We start from the raw sequence: 15,489 nt of genomic DNA on the forward strand, positions 1-15,489 counted from the left end.
TGTCATTCCCTAATCTTGTTTTTGCTCTTAAAAATCCCAAGTGGCTCAACTGGGTTTTTAATCCTTCCATGGCTTTTTCAGGTGAATACGCTCCAAAACTGGCTAGCAGAGTTCAACATGTGGCTCCCAGCAGCTGAAAACCTTCCTGCTGATTACAACTCCAAAGAGGTCCAGCCCCGCACCTTCAAAGTCCACATCCTGAATGATGAACACAAGTAGGTGTCAGTAAAAGCTTTTCTGAGCTCTTGGCTCAGGGACCTCTGCTTCTTTCTGAGTCATTTTCCTTGCATGGATCAGGGCAGTGCAGTGGTTCTGGGGAATTCTCAGTTCATTGGCTGTGTCTATACACAACACCTGTTGATGTTTTCACCTTCTGGGTAGGATATATTTGAATCTGCTGATGCTGCTCCAGCCATGTATTTATCCATGTTGGCCAGGATCTGATGTACTGTGGTGGACTGAGCAAAGACAGTGTTTTGATCTGAACCAATTCTGAGCAGGCTGGAAGGGAAGGAAGCCTGGGTGACAGCAGCATTGAAGGAGACAACAGAGGATAAACAACTCAAAGATTACAACCATGTGCATTGGCAGCTTGTTCTGAAAATGATTTTTGCAGAGGCAAACTCAACAGCTCTATGAAAAGGGAACTCTTGAGTTTGATGCGCTTCTGTGCATGACAAACTTCTACACCTTAGTTCCTGTAAGGATTTGTCATTCTCAATCCTGCTATCCATGGCCTTTTATGTAAAGGCTTTCTCCTCCTTCCCCCCCCCACCCCCGTATCTGTTTGTTTCCTAAAGAAATTCCATTGTAAACATCCATCTGGTTTGATGTGAGAAAAGTGCTTTAACTAATTGAATGGGTATTTTTTCTCAGCAGACTCCAATCCAGTGATTCAACCTGAAATTGGAGTAAAGCCTAGGATTTATTTGGTTGTTTTGCAGGACAACAGCTGCACGTGCAAAGGTGGTGAATGACTGGGTGACAGAAGGTGGTGTGCTGCTGATGGGATATGAGATGTACCGTCTTCTCTCACTGAAGAAGTCCTTTGCCACTGGCAGGAAGAAGAGAACAAAGAAACAAACTGGCCCTGTCATTATTGACTTGGATGAGGAAGACCGGCAGCAGGAACTTCTGAAAGGTGGGAAGTCAGCCCTCAAGAGGGAGAGTGTGACCCTGCTGTCCAGCTGGCTGTCAGCTGTGGCAGCACAGGGAAACAACCTATAATTTGCTTTTAGTTTTACTGACGTGATAGAACTTTGTGCGGTGGGGTTTTGCCTTTGGAGTCAGAAGGTTGTTGAGCTTTGTCTGAGTCTTTAATTTCTTCTAAGAGTTGCAAGTAAGTGTAGATTTTAGTACACTGAACTCTGGGATTTGTCAGTGTGAGATTTGTCAGTCTGATTTGATGCAAGCCACCCAACTTGATGCAATGCAGGTCACTGAACAGAAATCAAAGGGCAGCTCTTTACCACATTTTGCTAAATCAGAACTAGTGTCTATGTTATCTCCTGTATCCGCCTTGCTCTCTGCACCCAAGGATGCTGCTTTTTTGTCTTTTCTCTCTTTTGTGAAGCTGGTGACCTTATAAAACCAGAACCTTGTCTTATTCATCTCTAACTAACACTTAATGTCCCTTGTCCTCAGGGATTGAGAAGGCTTTGTCTCGCCCCGGCCCAGATGTGGTTATTTGTGACGAGGGACACCGGATAAAGAACTGCCACGCCAGCACTTCCCAGGCCCTGAAGAACATCCGCTCGCGCCGGCGGGTGGTGCTGACTGGGTACCCACTGCAGAACAACCTCATTGAGTACTGGTGCATGGTGGACTTTGTCCGGCCTGACTTCCTGGGCTCACGTCAGGAATTCAGCAACATGTTTGAGCGGCCCATCCTGAACGGGCAGTGCATTGACAGCACCCCCCAGGACGTGCGGCTGATGCGCTACCGCAGCCACGTCCTGCACAGCCTGCTGGAGGGCTTCGTGCAGCGGTGAGTCCGGGGGGTTCTCAGGTGGTCCCTGCAAACAGCTCTTTCGTCACAAGTTACCTGACTTGTTTGCTGGGTTTATGCAGTTCAACTAAATCTTGCTGCCTTATAGAATCATGCAATCGTTTAGGTTGGAAAAGACCTGTAAGATCCTGCGAGTCCAACCATTTACCCAGCACAGCCACCACTAAAGCTTGCCCCAGGAGCCACACCTATGAGTCTTTGAAATCCCTCCAGGACTGGTCATTTCACCACTTCCCTGAACAGCCTGTTCCAATGTCTGACCATCCTTTCCATGAAGAAATTTTTTCTAATATCCAATCTGAACCTTCCCAGCACAATATGAGGTCATTTTCTCTTGTCCCATCACTATTACCTGGGAGAGGAGACTGTTCCCTACCTGGATATAACCTACTTTTAGGTAGTTGTGGGGTGAGAGAGATCCCCCGAAAGCCTCCTTTTCTCCAGGCTGAGCCCCCTCTGCTGTTCCTCATTAGGCTTGTGCTCCAGACCCTTTCCATCTCTATCGCCTGAATCTGGACACGCTCCAGCATCTCATGGTCTTGTAGCCATGGTGGGACCTCACCAATGCTGAGTATGGGGGAAGGTTCACTGCCCTGGCCCTGCTGGCCACACTGTAAAGTTGTTTTGATTTGGTACCAAAGTTCTCTGATAATAGAGAACTGCACCTCTAACTGCCCTAGAGTGACCTCATGTTTATTTTGATGGCTTAAAGGCCAATTTGGATGTGTGCTTTTTGACATCCTTATCCAAGAATCTGGAAGTGTTTCATGAAAGTGTTAAGAAAAGTGACAGTGACTCTACCACTCTGGAAACAAATTAGCATTTTTTTCTCAGATGGGGATTCTAAGATGCTGGTCGGGAGAGTCTTAATCGTTGGCAGAGCTGAAAATAGACTTTGCATCTTATTTCTGTTTTTCAGCTACCGTGGAAAAAAATACTTTCATCACCCTCTTAACTCTGTGACCTGTGCTAGAAGATTGTAATGTTTGAGATCTTTGTAACTGTGTTTACAATTGGTATTTGGCTGCAGGGAGAGTATCTCAGAAGTGTCATGCATTAGAGAAACATGTAATTTAGAGATCCTTCTCCCTGCAGCTGGGTGGGCAAGAAGTCAAAATCTTACCCTACAGGCAGCCACAGGGAGCTCATATTGGGAAATTATCTTCCCTGTTTTTATCTGACTCTTTTTATTTCCTCCACAGGCGAGGCCACAACGTGCTGAAGGTCCAGCTCCCATCTAAGGAAGAACATGTCATTCTGGTACGTCTGTCCAAGATCCAGCGGGCCCTTTACACGGAGTTCATGAACCGGTTCCGTGATGCAGGCAACAGTGGCTGGCTGGGGCTGAACCCACTCAAAGCTTTCTGTGTCTGCTGTAAGGTAGGTTTTGGCAGAAGATGCAAAGGAAGATTCTAATATGTTGAGGAAAGGGGAATATAAGTTTAAAGAGGAGGTGAAAGTGTGGTTGGCCAGGGACATGATCTCTCACCAGAGTGCTCTGCAGTGGTTCAACAGTATTGTTGTCTTTGCTTCCAGAACTGGGGTGCAGAGATGCTAAATGTCTCTTTCAAACTGTGCAAGAAACCTGCTGGCATCAGCTGAAACAATCTGGGCTGATATGTTAAACTTCATAACTTTACCTGCTTAGTGCAAACAGGCAGGTTCCTGTGCCTTTGTGCTATGTGGGGTGCATGATGACCTCCTGGTTTTTCTCAAGGAAAGAACTGGACATATTTAAAGATATGAGAACCCAGAAGAAGTATTAGTTCTTTCCTTTGAATAGCTGTGGGGGCTGTCAAGTCACAGTCATTGGCAAGCAGCAGACCAGTGGAGGTCTAACCACTTCCTTTCTTTATCCCTTCAGATCTGGAACCATCCAGATGTGTTGTATGAAGCTCTGCAAAAGGAGAATCTGACAAATGAGCAGGATTTGGATGTGGATGACCTTGGCACAGCAAGCACTAATTCCCGCTGCCAGCCTCAGGGAATTAAAGTTAAAACAGAGAGTAATGCTTTGGCAGCACCAGTTGGAGAAGCTACTAATAGCAAGTTCCTCCAGAGTGTTGGCTTCAACCCTTTTCAGGAGAGAGCAAATCAGGTCGTAACTTATGAGTGGGTGAGTGTCACTGCTGGAAAGCTCTTCATTTAGAAAGTTTGAAGGACTGGACAGTTTTCTGAAGCAGAGTAGAGGGGAGATTCTTCTGTTTCAGTTGTGGGTTTCTCCTAAGTTCTCTTTACCACAGAGCATCTTGATCAGCAGATCTGAGAGGTGCTAGGAGAGGTTTGTGATTCTCATGAGGTAGAAGTGCAGGTAGCACTCTTAAGTGGTTGTTCTCAACTGACCAAAAAGGTCATGGACTTTGTTATTCTAAATAAAGGTGTTAGGGTGAAGTTTTATCTAAGTAAGATGATGGTAAATCTAGGATGATGGAGGAAAGCTCTTGAGATGAAAGAGTCATGAGAGGTTGAGAGGACACTCATTCATCCAAGAAGTTTGTCATTTGGAGCTTCTGTAATGGGAGCTGTAATAGCATCAGTGGTTGGGGGTAACATTGTCACTTCAAACAATTGGATGTAAATAACCTTGTTGCTTTGATTTATCTCTCTCACCTTGAGACAGGGTTGTTGAACTAAACAGGAATGAGCAACTCCACCTGTAATAGTCTGATGTTTCTTGGTAGGCCAAAGACATCTTGTGTGATTACCAGACGGGAGTCCTGGAGAACTCGCCCAAGATGGTGTTACTGTTCCACCTAATTGAAGAAAGTGTGAAGCTTGGAGACAAGATCTTGGTCTTCAGGTAAGCATGATCCTATACTCATTAAATACTGGAGTAATGGGATCTCCCCTGGTACTGGGAGGTTTTTACAGAGGATGAATGGTGTGATGGTTCTCCTTTTCTCCTTTGTTGTATTGATGTGGATTTTCATCTGTGGATTTTATACTTCTGCCACTGTCACATTTACTAGTGAGGAGTGTGCTGCACAAAGAGGGTTTGGCAACCATCAGTGCTGTCATGGCTGGAGAAAGGTTCTGATGCTCCACTTCTGCTGCTCAGGGGCTTTTTCCTGAACAGAGATCTTGGTTTTGCAGCCAGAGCTTGTCCACCTTATCTGTCATTGAAGAGTTTTTGGCAAAGAGGCCAATGCCGAGTCCTCCAGGCTCAGACGGAGGAGTTCATAACTGGGTCCGAAACATCAACTACTACAGTGAGTGCATCCATTTTGTTGTGACACTGTTTGATTGTGTGAAGGACTAATTCCTGAAAGTTGCCCACCATCTTCTTTTAGTTGTCTTTGGGTGTGAAAATATTCTGCTGAAGCATTCTTCTGATGAACCTCTTTCAGACTGTTCTTACTTTAGTTCTTTTGGAACTGTTTTTTAGTGTCAGTTGGATAGCAACTAAACAAAAATTTCCAAATTCTCTTTTGACATCTTACTTAGAAGATGTTAGACATCTTTGACATCTCACTTAGACACTACTGCTTTTTTAAAGTTGCAAAAGATACTTTTTGCTTCCTGTTGGCTGTTTGCTAGATCTTGCTTCCAAAACCAGAATCACTGTGGAACGCTTGCTCACGGCTATGAATTCTCTCCCTTCTTCCCCAGCCTTAAAACTTTCTCTGGTATGGGTTGTTGCTTTGTGTGGCTACTTTGCAGGCCAGGACTGAGAAGAGTGATGGACATGGTGTTCCTGATTTTTGCAGAGCTGCCAGAAGCAAGCTGCTGCCCAGGAACAGAGACATGACACCCCCTGCACTCCTTTACACCAGCACTCTCTGTGCTCAGGTCTAGTTTCTGGGGGTTTGCCAAAGGCTTTACAATTTTGCTTTCTCTTGATTCCTGGAGCTTCCTGCATACATGAGGCCTTTGTTCCTGTTGTTCCTGCTTGCTATCCACCTTGCCTAAAGCAGAGCCTTAAAGGGCTAGATGTGTTGTAGTGCTCCCATGCTTGGCCTTGAGTAATGTTTACTTAATCTTTCAGTTATTCAAGTCCCAGCCTGGCTGGCTGCATTGCACCTGCCTTTTTGGGCATATTACAGGTACAGAGTGGTCCAGTTGAGATCCTGGAGTACATTACTTGAATTGATTTCGAACCAGTTTCAAAGCTCAGTGTTCAGAAAGTGGGTTTGTTCTGATAGAAATCCCCTAAACATACAGAGCTTTTATACATATCTTTAATTCCCTTCTCAGGACTGGATGGCAGCACCTCTGCCTCAGAAAGAGAACGGCTGATTAACCAGTTCAATGATCCCAGCAACACCTCTGTTTGGCTCTTCCTTTTGTCCACACGGTGAGTTGGCTGGAGCAGAAGGGCATGGGGGAGGACTCATACTGATATTCTGGATGCATGTGGGTTTTCAGTTCTTAACTTCTTTTGTAATATGCTCTCTGTGGTATGAGAATGCCATCTGCTTGTGAATTCCCTTGGGATGTAGGATTTCAGCCTTAGGCCTCTGCAACAGCCTAACAGTCTCGGAAACCAAACTTGGATTTAAAGTTTGACTGAAGGAAACTTTCCATATACCCTTCATGGATTCTTGGCTATGATGGTTGTCCCTGCCTAGAAGTTTTGATAATTCACCGGCACAGCAGTTTGAAATTTGCCTTAATTTTCCAGTGCTGGTTGTTTGGGTGTCAACCTCATTGGAGCAAACAGAGTGGTGGTGTTTGATGCTTCCTGGAACCCGTGCCACGACGCCCAGGCCGTGTGTCGGGTGTACCGCTACGGGCAGAAGAAGCCATGCCACATCTACAGACTGGTTTCTGATTACACCCTGGAGAAGAAGATCTATGACCGTCAGATCTCCAAGCAGGGAATGTCAGGTAAGTGCGATGAGCATGTTCCACTCTCAGCTTTCTCCTCTTAGCTCCCGGAAGTCCTGTTTCTGTGGGTTTTGTAACTTCTTATTTTAAGGTTGAAAAATAGGCAAAGAAGTGTCAGGCACTATCCCAGGGCTATGTTTGAGTTGGCATTGACACGGGATCCTGTAAGAAATTCATGGTGGTAGAGCCAGCATCCAGCAGCAAAGTTGTGGTGCCAGTCCACTGCTGTGCCATTTACTTCCCCTACTTCTCTTCTGGCTACTGCAACAGCCTGGAGACCCAGGGGGTTGTTCATCCTGTTTTTCCCTCTGCCTGGCTATTGCTCATCTTAAACTGGGTGTTGCTACTTAAATAACTACCTCCATTTTTTCCTGCAGTAAGAGAGGGAAATAGCTGAATTAAAACATATATTGATACCTCTGACTGATAGTGCTTGCTTAGGTGCCAAGAATAACTAATTCATTGTGGTTCTGACATGCCTTTGTACCAAAAGTTTATTCTGTGCTGGTTTGTGCCAGTTGTCAAGTTGATCTCATAGAATGTGCAGCTGAGAGTTGTGGTGACCCAAAGAGAGCTCTGTGTCCTTCTTTGCTCAAAACTCCTGAGGCAGCAGCCCAGCATGATCAGCTCAGTTTGCTGTTGTGCACTTGAGGTGGAGTCCTCTGTCAGCTGGCCTGGCTCCCAGGAGAGTCCTGGATAGGGGTGTTTTCTGCATGTGCTCCCATTTACCTGTGTGCAGGAGGCAGTGTTCAAGGAAAACATTCAGGCTGTTGTGAGTGAGGGAATATGGCTGCTTTTCTGAGCTTTCCACTTAGTACATGGTTATTAATTTGAGCCTTTTTGGTGGGTTTTGTGGGAGAACACATGTGGCTGCAGTGTTGTCCCAGGACGTGTATGTTTACAACCTTGTTACATGAGGTGGGACACTGTCCATAGTTAGTTTTGTGCTCCTGTTTGTCAGGAGCTTGGTGACCTGTACAGCTTTGCTGTGCAGTCTGGAGCACAGGCACTCGTCAGTCTGACTTGGTCAAAATGGCTCAGCTCCGAACATGTTGATTTTTCTCCTTGCCCTGACATTTACAGAATACTTCTGAGGATTGTGTAGATTGCAAGGAGGGAGCTGTTTTAGGACAGAAGTATAGGAAGGGCAACAGGCAAGCAGTGCTGATCTCTTCCCTTGTCTGCTTACTCCATTCCCTCTCTTTTCCAGATCGGGTGGTAGATGATCTGAACCCAGTGCTGAACTTCACTCGACGGGAGGTGGAGAACCTGCTGCATTTTGTGGAAGAAGAATCTGACCCTGCTCAGCTCTCCCTCAATCCAAGCAAGATGAAGGAGTCTGTTCTACAATTAGCCTGTCTCAAATATCCTCACCTCATCACCAAGGTAAGACCAGTCTGCTTCTTTGCTGGCACTGCACTGCACAGGCAGGAGTGGGCCTGGAGGAGTCTGGCAGTGTGACGGGCCATGGTAGCAAGAAGGATGCACCTAGGTGCTAGTGGGAATAGGCAGAATATTCTCTAGAGAGGACCCAAAGATCCCTGCCCTTCCCTGTGATACCGTCCACTCATTTAGAAACACCTCTGTCCTGTACAGGTTTGGGGGCAGACTGTCGGGCACCCCTTTCTTTAACTTGGTGCTGGACAGGAAGGTGGCAGTGGAATATCCCAGCTTGCTGCCAGCTCTTTTCCTCGGGTGACTTTAAACCAAAGCTGGGACAGGCAGCGCTGGCCTGTGCTGTCAGGAGTGTCCCGGGTGGGACGATGCTGCAGAGCGGGCCTGTGCCAGGCGCTGCAGGGCTCTGGGGGCTGTGTGACATTGTGGCAGGCTCTGTACTTGTGCTCTTGGCCTGGCCAAACTCCTGGGTTTTGCTGTGTAAAGTGGTAAGTGATGGCCTTGGCTGCTGGGTGATTGCATTAGCTGACTGTCACCCTACAAGATGAGGCTCGGTCACATCCACAGCTGTGCCCCCTACACGTGCTTTGCCGTGGCCAGCTCTGCCAGCCTGGGAAGGAGACGGGCTGCCGCAGGGAGCAGGCTGCCGTTCGGGGTGTGCTGCTTCCCTCTTGCGGTGCGTGGGTGCCAGAACCGCGGTGCTGTGGGGTTGCAGGAGCCTTTTCAGCACGAGTCGCTGCTGATCGACCGGAAGGAGCACAAGCTGACCAAGGCAGAGAAGAAAGCAGCCAAAAAGAGCTATGAGGAGGAAAAGCGAGCATCCGTCCCCTACACCCGGCCGTCCTACGCACAGTATTACCCAGCCAGTGACCAGAGTCTGACGAGCATCCCTGCCTTCAGCCAGAGGAACTGGTGAGCAGCTGCCCCTTCCCTTCTCTCCATGCTGTAGACATGAAACGAGGGAACAGAGGATGCTTATCACTGTGGGATGGGTGCTGCACTCTCCTCCCTCCTCTCTCGCTAGGCGACCAGCCCTCAAGGGTGAGGACAAACCAGTGGCAAGTGTCCGCCCAGTTCAGTCCACTCCCATTCCAATGATGCCCCGGCATGTCCCGATGGGTGGTGCAGGATCAACCTCAAGTTCCAACCCTGCTGTCAACTTTCCCATCAACTACCTACAGCGAGCTGGTGTCTTTGTGCAGAAGATTGTTACCACCACAGGTGAGTTGCTACTGCTCAAAGTGGGTTGGGTCGTGATCATAGTAAATTGAGGATGCTCATGGTGAACTGAGGATCAGGGTGAGTTGTTGATGTCCATGTGGGCTGTGGACAGATGGGTGTCAGAGGCAAAGATACTGTCTTTCTGCATTTCAGTAGTTCCTCTATGTTTGGAGGACCTTCCCTGCAGGTATTCTAGAGCCATGCACCTGGTGGATTGTTGGGAGTGAACTTTCCCTGACAGGACCTGCAATACTGTTGCTGGTGGTTCTGGAGATAGTACGCCAGGACAGCATGGCTTTTGCTTCCTTGGACCCCCTGCTGCCTTCTTGTTCTGAGTAGAAATAGATCCAGGGCTTGCTTATTGCACAGCCCACAAGAGAGACCGCTGTGCTGCAAAAAAGGGGTTGGTGGTGCACCTGCCCTCTCCTGGCTGTGGCTGGCATGTAGTTTAATGGGCACTATTCTGTTTCTTTCCCCACTGCCAGATATTGTCATTCCGGGTACAAACACATCCACTGATGTACAAGCAAGAATCAGTGCTGGCGAGAGCATCCACATCATCAGAGGGACAAAAGGTAATTCTGTCCTGCTAAGATTTGTGGATAGGGTCTTAGCCAGTGCTTACTAGGAAAGAAAATTATGTAAAGGCATGAATCAATCCCTTGAGAAAAAAAGAAACAAGAAAGGAAGGAGGAGTTTGCAGTGACTCTGTTGCATGGTTGTTGCAGCTGTGGCTGCTCCTGTCCCTGAGAGGAGCTGTTGAACTTCGTGGCTCAGTTCTTACTTCTCACAACACTCACTGCCAGTCCTGAGGCAGACAAACACTCCCTGGTTCTCCCAGAGCAGACTGTTTCAAGTGTGAAGTTTCACATTTCCCACTGGCACACTGGGAGAGGATGATCTCCAGTCCAGGAAAGCTGAAAGGGTGAAAGTGAAGGATTAGGAATGGGGTAGGAGCCCTCCACTGGGCCTGTGTGCTCCACAGTGCAGCACTGTTGTCCTGTCCTTGCCCAAGGAACCTTGCAGGCTCATAGATCCTGGTCCTGAGCTGAGACTAGAGTTGTAATGAAGTTGTTGAATGGTGTTGTCCCTCTGTTCCAGGGACATATATCCGGACCAGTGACGGTCGGATTTTTGCCATACGGACCACTGGGAAGCCAAAGGGCAACGAAGACCGTCGGGCGGCTGCCTCAGGTGGGGGCCTGTGGGTGCTGTGTGGGGCTTGCACATGTGCTTTCCTACTGGGATGTCTGGGGCGGTGTTCCCTGGTGTATTCCATCACGTCTGTGTCTAGAGCTGACCCTGCCATATCCCCGAGATATTCCTATCTTCCTTTCCACTGTTACCTCTTGGCCTGCAGGTTCTTCTCTGGGGTCACATTTCTCTGTCCCATCTCCTTGTTTGCAGGCTCCCAGAGCTCTTCCCTGGAGTCCACGAGCAATGGCAGACACAGTGCCTCATCCCCTCAGCTCCCCAGCACCGAGGAGCTCACTCGGCCCATCTCCCCCGACAGCCCCGAGATCATCAGCGAGCTGCAGCAGTACGCGGAGGCGGCGGCGGCGCGCGAGTCCCGCCACGGCTCTCCCAGCAGCGCCGCGGCGCTGGGCCACGCCGCCCGCACAGACACCGCGCCCGGCACCGCCGCCCGGGGGGCCGAGCAGCGCGCGGGGGCTCCCTGCACGGCTCCCTCCGTGTCCTCGGCCCTGCCAGCCACCAGCCAGCACGGCGATGCCCACCCGGTGTTGGACTTACGGGGCAACAAGCGCAAGTCGACGTCGCCGTCGGCTCCGGAGGAGCAATCCCGGAGGCAGCAGAAGAAGCGCCAGTTGCCGTCGTCCGTGCAGCCGTACGAACACGGGTACCCCGTCTCTGGTGGGTTCACCATGCCTCCTGTCTCTTTAAACCACAGCCTAACCCATCCATTTGCCTCCCAGCCAGGAAACTCCTTGTACGTGGGCACTGGCTCCTCTTATTACCAGCTGCCCAATTTACTCCCAGACCCTCATCTGGTGTTCCCTGTGACTACTGACCCTCTGCTGACAGCCGGCACCGCCAGCTCTTCTGCTGCTACCTCAGCCACCGCCAGCGTCCCCTCATTCATGCTAAACCCTTCTCTGACAGGGGTGCTGCCCAATTACTCGCTTCCCTTCACGCAGTCACTCCTGCCCGAGCCCAGGATGTTCGCTCCTTTCCCAGCCCCCATCTTGCCTAGCAGCCTTCCCAGGAGCATGGCATCTGCCTACCCTGGCTACGTGTCCCCTCACTCGGGCTACCCGGCTGGGGGTCTCCTTCGGTCCCAGGTGCCTCAGTTTGAACCCCAGGAGGTCCCAGAGGTGGGATGCAGCTCTAATGACGAGGACAAAGACGACGATGTCATAGAGATCACAGGGAAATAAAAAGGCCCAGCTCCTGCTTGGTCTCAGCTCCGCCAGGAGGCAAAAGTTGCAGGACCTTTTTGGGAGTCAGGATTTTCCCTCTGGGCCACGGCAGTGGGTGGAGAAGGATGCAAAGGGTGTGGCGTGGGGGTGGTTTTGTTCTTTTCGTTTTGTTTTGTTGTTCTTTAGCTGTCGAGGATAAGAATTGTATTAGGGGCTGGGAGATGGGAGAGGGATAGAGTGGACCTTTGAGAGCCGAGGGAGCAAGAGCCGGGGAGGAGGGAAGCAACAATGCAAACTGTAGGAGTGCCTCCCCCAACGCTCCGTCTGTCTGTCTGTCTCTGTTCTCTGTCTTGTCTGGCTGTGGAGGCTTGGTGTTGTGAGTCACTGCCCTTCTCAGGCCTGCAAGCGAGGGCTTGACTGCTGGCAGGGCCGAGCTCCCTCTCACATGAACTGCCTTATCTGTGAACTTCTCTCACTGCGAGAGGGGTGGACCGGGGGTGACTCCACCAGAGGTTGGGGACAAAGTGTTTTTGATGGGGAGGGAGGTGGGAGGCATCTACATTGTGTATGTTGGGGCAGGGAGGGAGGGGATTGATGTCAAATAAAAGAAGAAAGAAAAAAAAAAAGAGAAAAAAAAAGAAAATATCCCACAATTTGTCACCCTCTTCAAATTCACATGAGACTAGTGTGAGGGCTCCAGGCAGGTTCCTGTGCCAGGGCTCTGGTGGGGGCTTCCCCCACGCCCTTCTGGAGGGTCCCGTCCAAGGTAGGTTGGCCCTGTGGGTCTGATGCCACCTCTCTGTGCCAGGCCAGGTGAGTGGAGCAATTCCACATGTCTTGGTGGCCATCAGAGGGGAATCCTGCTGACTTCCCCATATCCTGCCAGGCTGTGTGAAGGCCATGTCTCACCCTGCTGTGGCCCACCATATCGAGGGGTGGGTGGGCTCGCTGCTGCTTCTGAACAGCACCAGGCAGTGGAGAAGGTTGGGAGGGGATACTGGACCAGTGCCAGTTGTTGTTGAATCTGACTGGAGAGACTTTCCCCTGCACAGAATCTCTACATTAATTTATTTCATGAAGGCATAATATTTATTGTCTGGGGAGTCTTTCTTTCTACTTTTAAATTAAATTCCATATTAAAAAAATAAAAGGCTGGCCTCCATCATGCAGTGGTTGCTTGTTGGGTTGTCTGTGTGGGGAGGAGCAGATGGTTGACCAAAGTCTAGCCTTAGTAGTGGGGCCAACTGTGGAGGTGGCCTGTGGCTGACCCAGGTGGCACTGGATGGATGTGTTCCATCAGGACATTCTGCCAGAGCAGGAGCTGCTCTGAGTGCTGAGCAGCTGGAGGGAGGATGGAATCCTCTTGTTGTGGGGTAGGTGGAGGAGCACATGTGGAAGCCTCCTGTGCTCATTCCCAGTGAGAAGGAGGAGAGCTGTGAAGTGCGTGGAGCTGGGAAAGCAGAGCTCTTGCTGGGGAAGTGGCTTTCCCCATGCAGGGAGTGGCCCCCCTGCTCAACCCCAGGAGTGCAGAGCCTGGTCCTGACCCTGCCAGCAAGCACCCTGGCTGCTCCTCAAGGCCAGGGCTGCTAGGGAGAGGCTGGGATATCCAGGTGCAGCTGGACTTGGAGCGTGTGACTGTGTGTGTGAACGCACTAGGATGGACACTTGAAATCCAGGAACCTCCGTGTCACATCTGGGTGTCACCATGCAGGAGCTGTGCTCACCTGCCTTGGATGTCCCTGGAGCTGGTGGTAGCCTGTAGGGGACCCCTAGGCCATGGAAACTGCAGTCACTGGTGTTTGCTGGGACCAACTAGGCGTAGGAAAGGGCAGGATGTTCTGACATCCTCCACCAAAGGGGTGCTCCCTTCCTTAGAGAGAGGGTTGTGTGTGCACGCGTGTGTTACGGAAACACAATAAAAAGATGTTATGGGGCTTTCCTAGTGTCTTTCTCTGTTTAATGGACATTGTCTGTCAAACATAAACACACCATTCATAGAAGCCTTAGATGAACAGTTTAGCTATGCAAATTATTTTAATTATTTTTTTAAAAAAACAAACATTAAAATAGTGCTTTCTTCTTTAACATATCCTAGGAGTTGAAAACCGAGGGGTTCTGAGCAAACTGCTGGACAACTTGTCTTTGGATGCACCATGGAAATAAAAATCAAACCCCCCCACAAAAGTAACAAAGCAAATTAACTGATGGTGTTCATGCAAGTTTCTCCAAAGACTTGACAGTGCTGCATCTGTGAGTCATGCCCTCCTGTGCTCTGTGTGTCCACCTCATGACCAGCTTGCCCAGATGTACGTTGCATCCCTGTGAGGCTGTCAGTTTTCCTGTGGATTTGGGGAATGGACCTAGGCAAGGGCTTGCCTTGTCGAGTGTAGCAAGTGTTGAGACCTGCGGGGGCGCGTGTGGGAGGTGGGACCATGAGCAGACCCCCCCAGAACCCCCCTGCAGCTGCCCCAGCCTTTCCTTTGGGGGACAGGGCAGTGGGTCTCATCCAAGGGACCCTCCCACGTCATCTCTGAATGGGGCCTGTGCTGGGACAAGGTGTGAAGATGTGGCTGGGGGCAGTCAACACTGTGGTCTGGATGTGGTACTGGTGACTGCACACCTCTCCAGGAGAGCACCCAGGGCTTCCAGAACAGGCCCTGGCACATCCCTGTGCTGCCACCTGATGTTCTCCAGTGGTCCCCCAGCAAAGCCTGAGCCCTGTGGCTGTAGGGGCTGAGGATGACTGGCATTCTGCTGCCCTGGGGTGTTAACCCAGCACCAGGGCGAGGTGTGAGGGCTGTTCCACCTCCTGTGTGGCCATGGCTTGTGCACCCCTCAGCACCCTCCCGTGGTGTGGCTGCCCTGTGCATGACCCACTGCTGGCAAACATCCACAGCCCCGGGCAGCTGCAGCAAAGGGGCCCTGCACAGCAAGTGCCCAAGTGCAGCCCCAGCTCTGCCCCATCCACCAGCCCTGGGCCCCCTTAGAGAGGGGATGGGCCCTGGCAGAGCCTCAGCTGATGAGGTGGTCACAGAAATGGCTGTGATGCCCTGACCTGACCCCAGGGCTCCCATGGGATCTGGCAGTGGCTGGGGCTGCTCCAAGGCAACTGGAGGCACCTGCTCCCCCACGGTGCCATGGGAAGGATTTCTTCTGCCCCACAGAAGCCACAGGGGGGTGTGGGTTATCCCCAGTGGGGAGAGCTATCTAAGCTCTTAAACTCCCCTTCCCTGGGGCCTGCTCTTCTCCCTCATCTGCTCTCCCCAGAGGTTTCTCCTCTCCAGCATGTGATTCTGCTGCAGAGGGTCCTCCCTTGGTTTTCCTGAGCCTGGAACAGGGGCTTTCCCTGCACGGGTTAAATTTTTCTCTTGCTGATGAATTTCTGTCTCCGAATGACCTGATGGGAAGCAGCTGCTTGTTCTCAGAAGGGCTGGGTGACACTGAGGACAGCAGTGCAGGACTCTCTGCAGAGGGTTTTGGACAGTAAGGAAGATTTCTGAGCACAGCCCAAGGCCAGGGCAGATCTGTGGGGGCCTTGGGAATGATCAACTGCCCTCTACACTGGCACCCAGCCCTCAACCCTTGCCTTTGGTGCGAGGTTTGCTCTCCTGGAAGGCTGGGTACCACTGTGGGACAGTGCCATGGGCACAGGGCAGCTGC

The 15,489-nt window shown here is 50.5% G+C and overlaps 1 protein-coding gene across 3 annotated transcripts in view; it reads left to right on the forward strand.

Annotated features, from left to right (window-relative positions):
- The window catches only part of RAD54L2 (RAD54 like 2), a 43,775-nt gene extending 30,017 nt beyond the window's left edge, over nucleotides 1-13,758 (forward strand). For all 3 annotated transcript variants that reach the window (XM_062500737.1, XM_062500738.1, XM_062500739.1), the window contains 15 exons: nucleotides 82-215; nucleotides 945-1,141; nucleotides 1,645-1,987; nucleotides 3,211-3,388; nucleotides 3,873-4,124; nucleotides 4,690-4,808; nucleotides 5,102-5,217; nucleotides 6,203-6,302; nucleotides 6,630-6,835; nucleotides 8,046-8,221; nucleotides 8,946-9,142; nucleotides 9,255-9,451; nucleotides 9,937-10,026; nucleotides 10,553-10,645; nucleotides 10,859-13,758. In XM_062500737.1, the coding sequence (XP_062356721.1) occupies nucleotides 82-215; nucleotides 945-1,141; nucleotides 1,645-1,987; nucleotides 3,211-3,388; nucleotides 3,873-4,124; nucleotides 4,690-4,808; nucleotides 5,102-5,217; nucleotides 6,203-6,302; nucleotides 6,630-6,835; nucleotides 8,046-8,221; nucleotides 8,946-9,142; nucleotides 9,255-9,451; nucleotides 9,937-10,026; nucleotides 10,553-10,645; nucleotides 10,859-11,847 (3,387 nt within the window). In that variant the 3' untranslated portion in view covers nucleotides 11,848-13,758. The remainder of the gene's footprint in view (nucleotides 1-81; nucleotides 216-944; nucleotides 1,142-1,644; nucleotides 1,988-3,210; nucleotides 3,389-3,872; nucleotides 4,125-4,689; nucleotides 4,809-5,101; nucleotides 5,218-6,202; nucleotides 6,303-6,629; nucleotides 6,836-8,045; nucleotides 8,222-8,945; nucleotides 9,143-9,254; nucleotides 9,452-9,936; nucleotides 10,027-10,552; nucleotides 10,646-10,858) is intronic.
- Nucleotides 13,759-15,489: the final 1,731 nt, after the last annotated feature.

This window comes from Cinclus cinclus, chromosome 12 (genome assembly GCF_963662255.1).
Source record: "Cinclus cinclus chromosome 12, bCinCin1.1, whole genome shotgun sequence".
In the NCBI taxonomy this organism is placed as follows: Eukaryota; Metazoa; Chordata; class Aves; order Passeriformes; family Cinclidae; genus Cinclus; species Cinclus cinclus.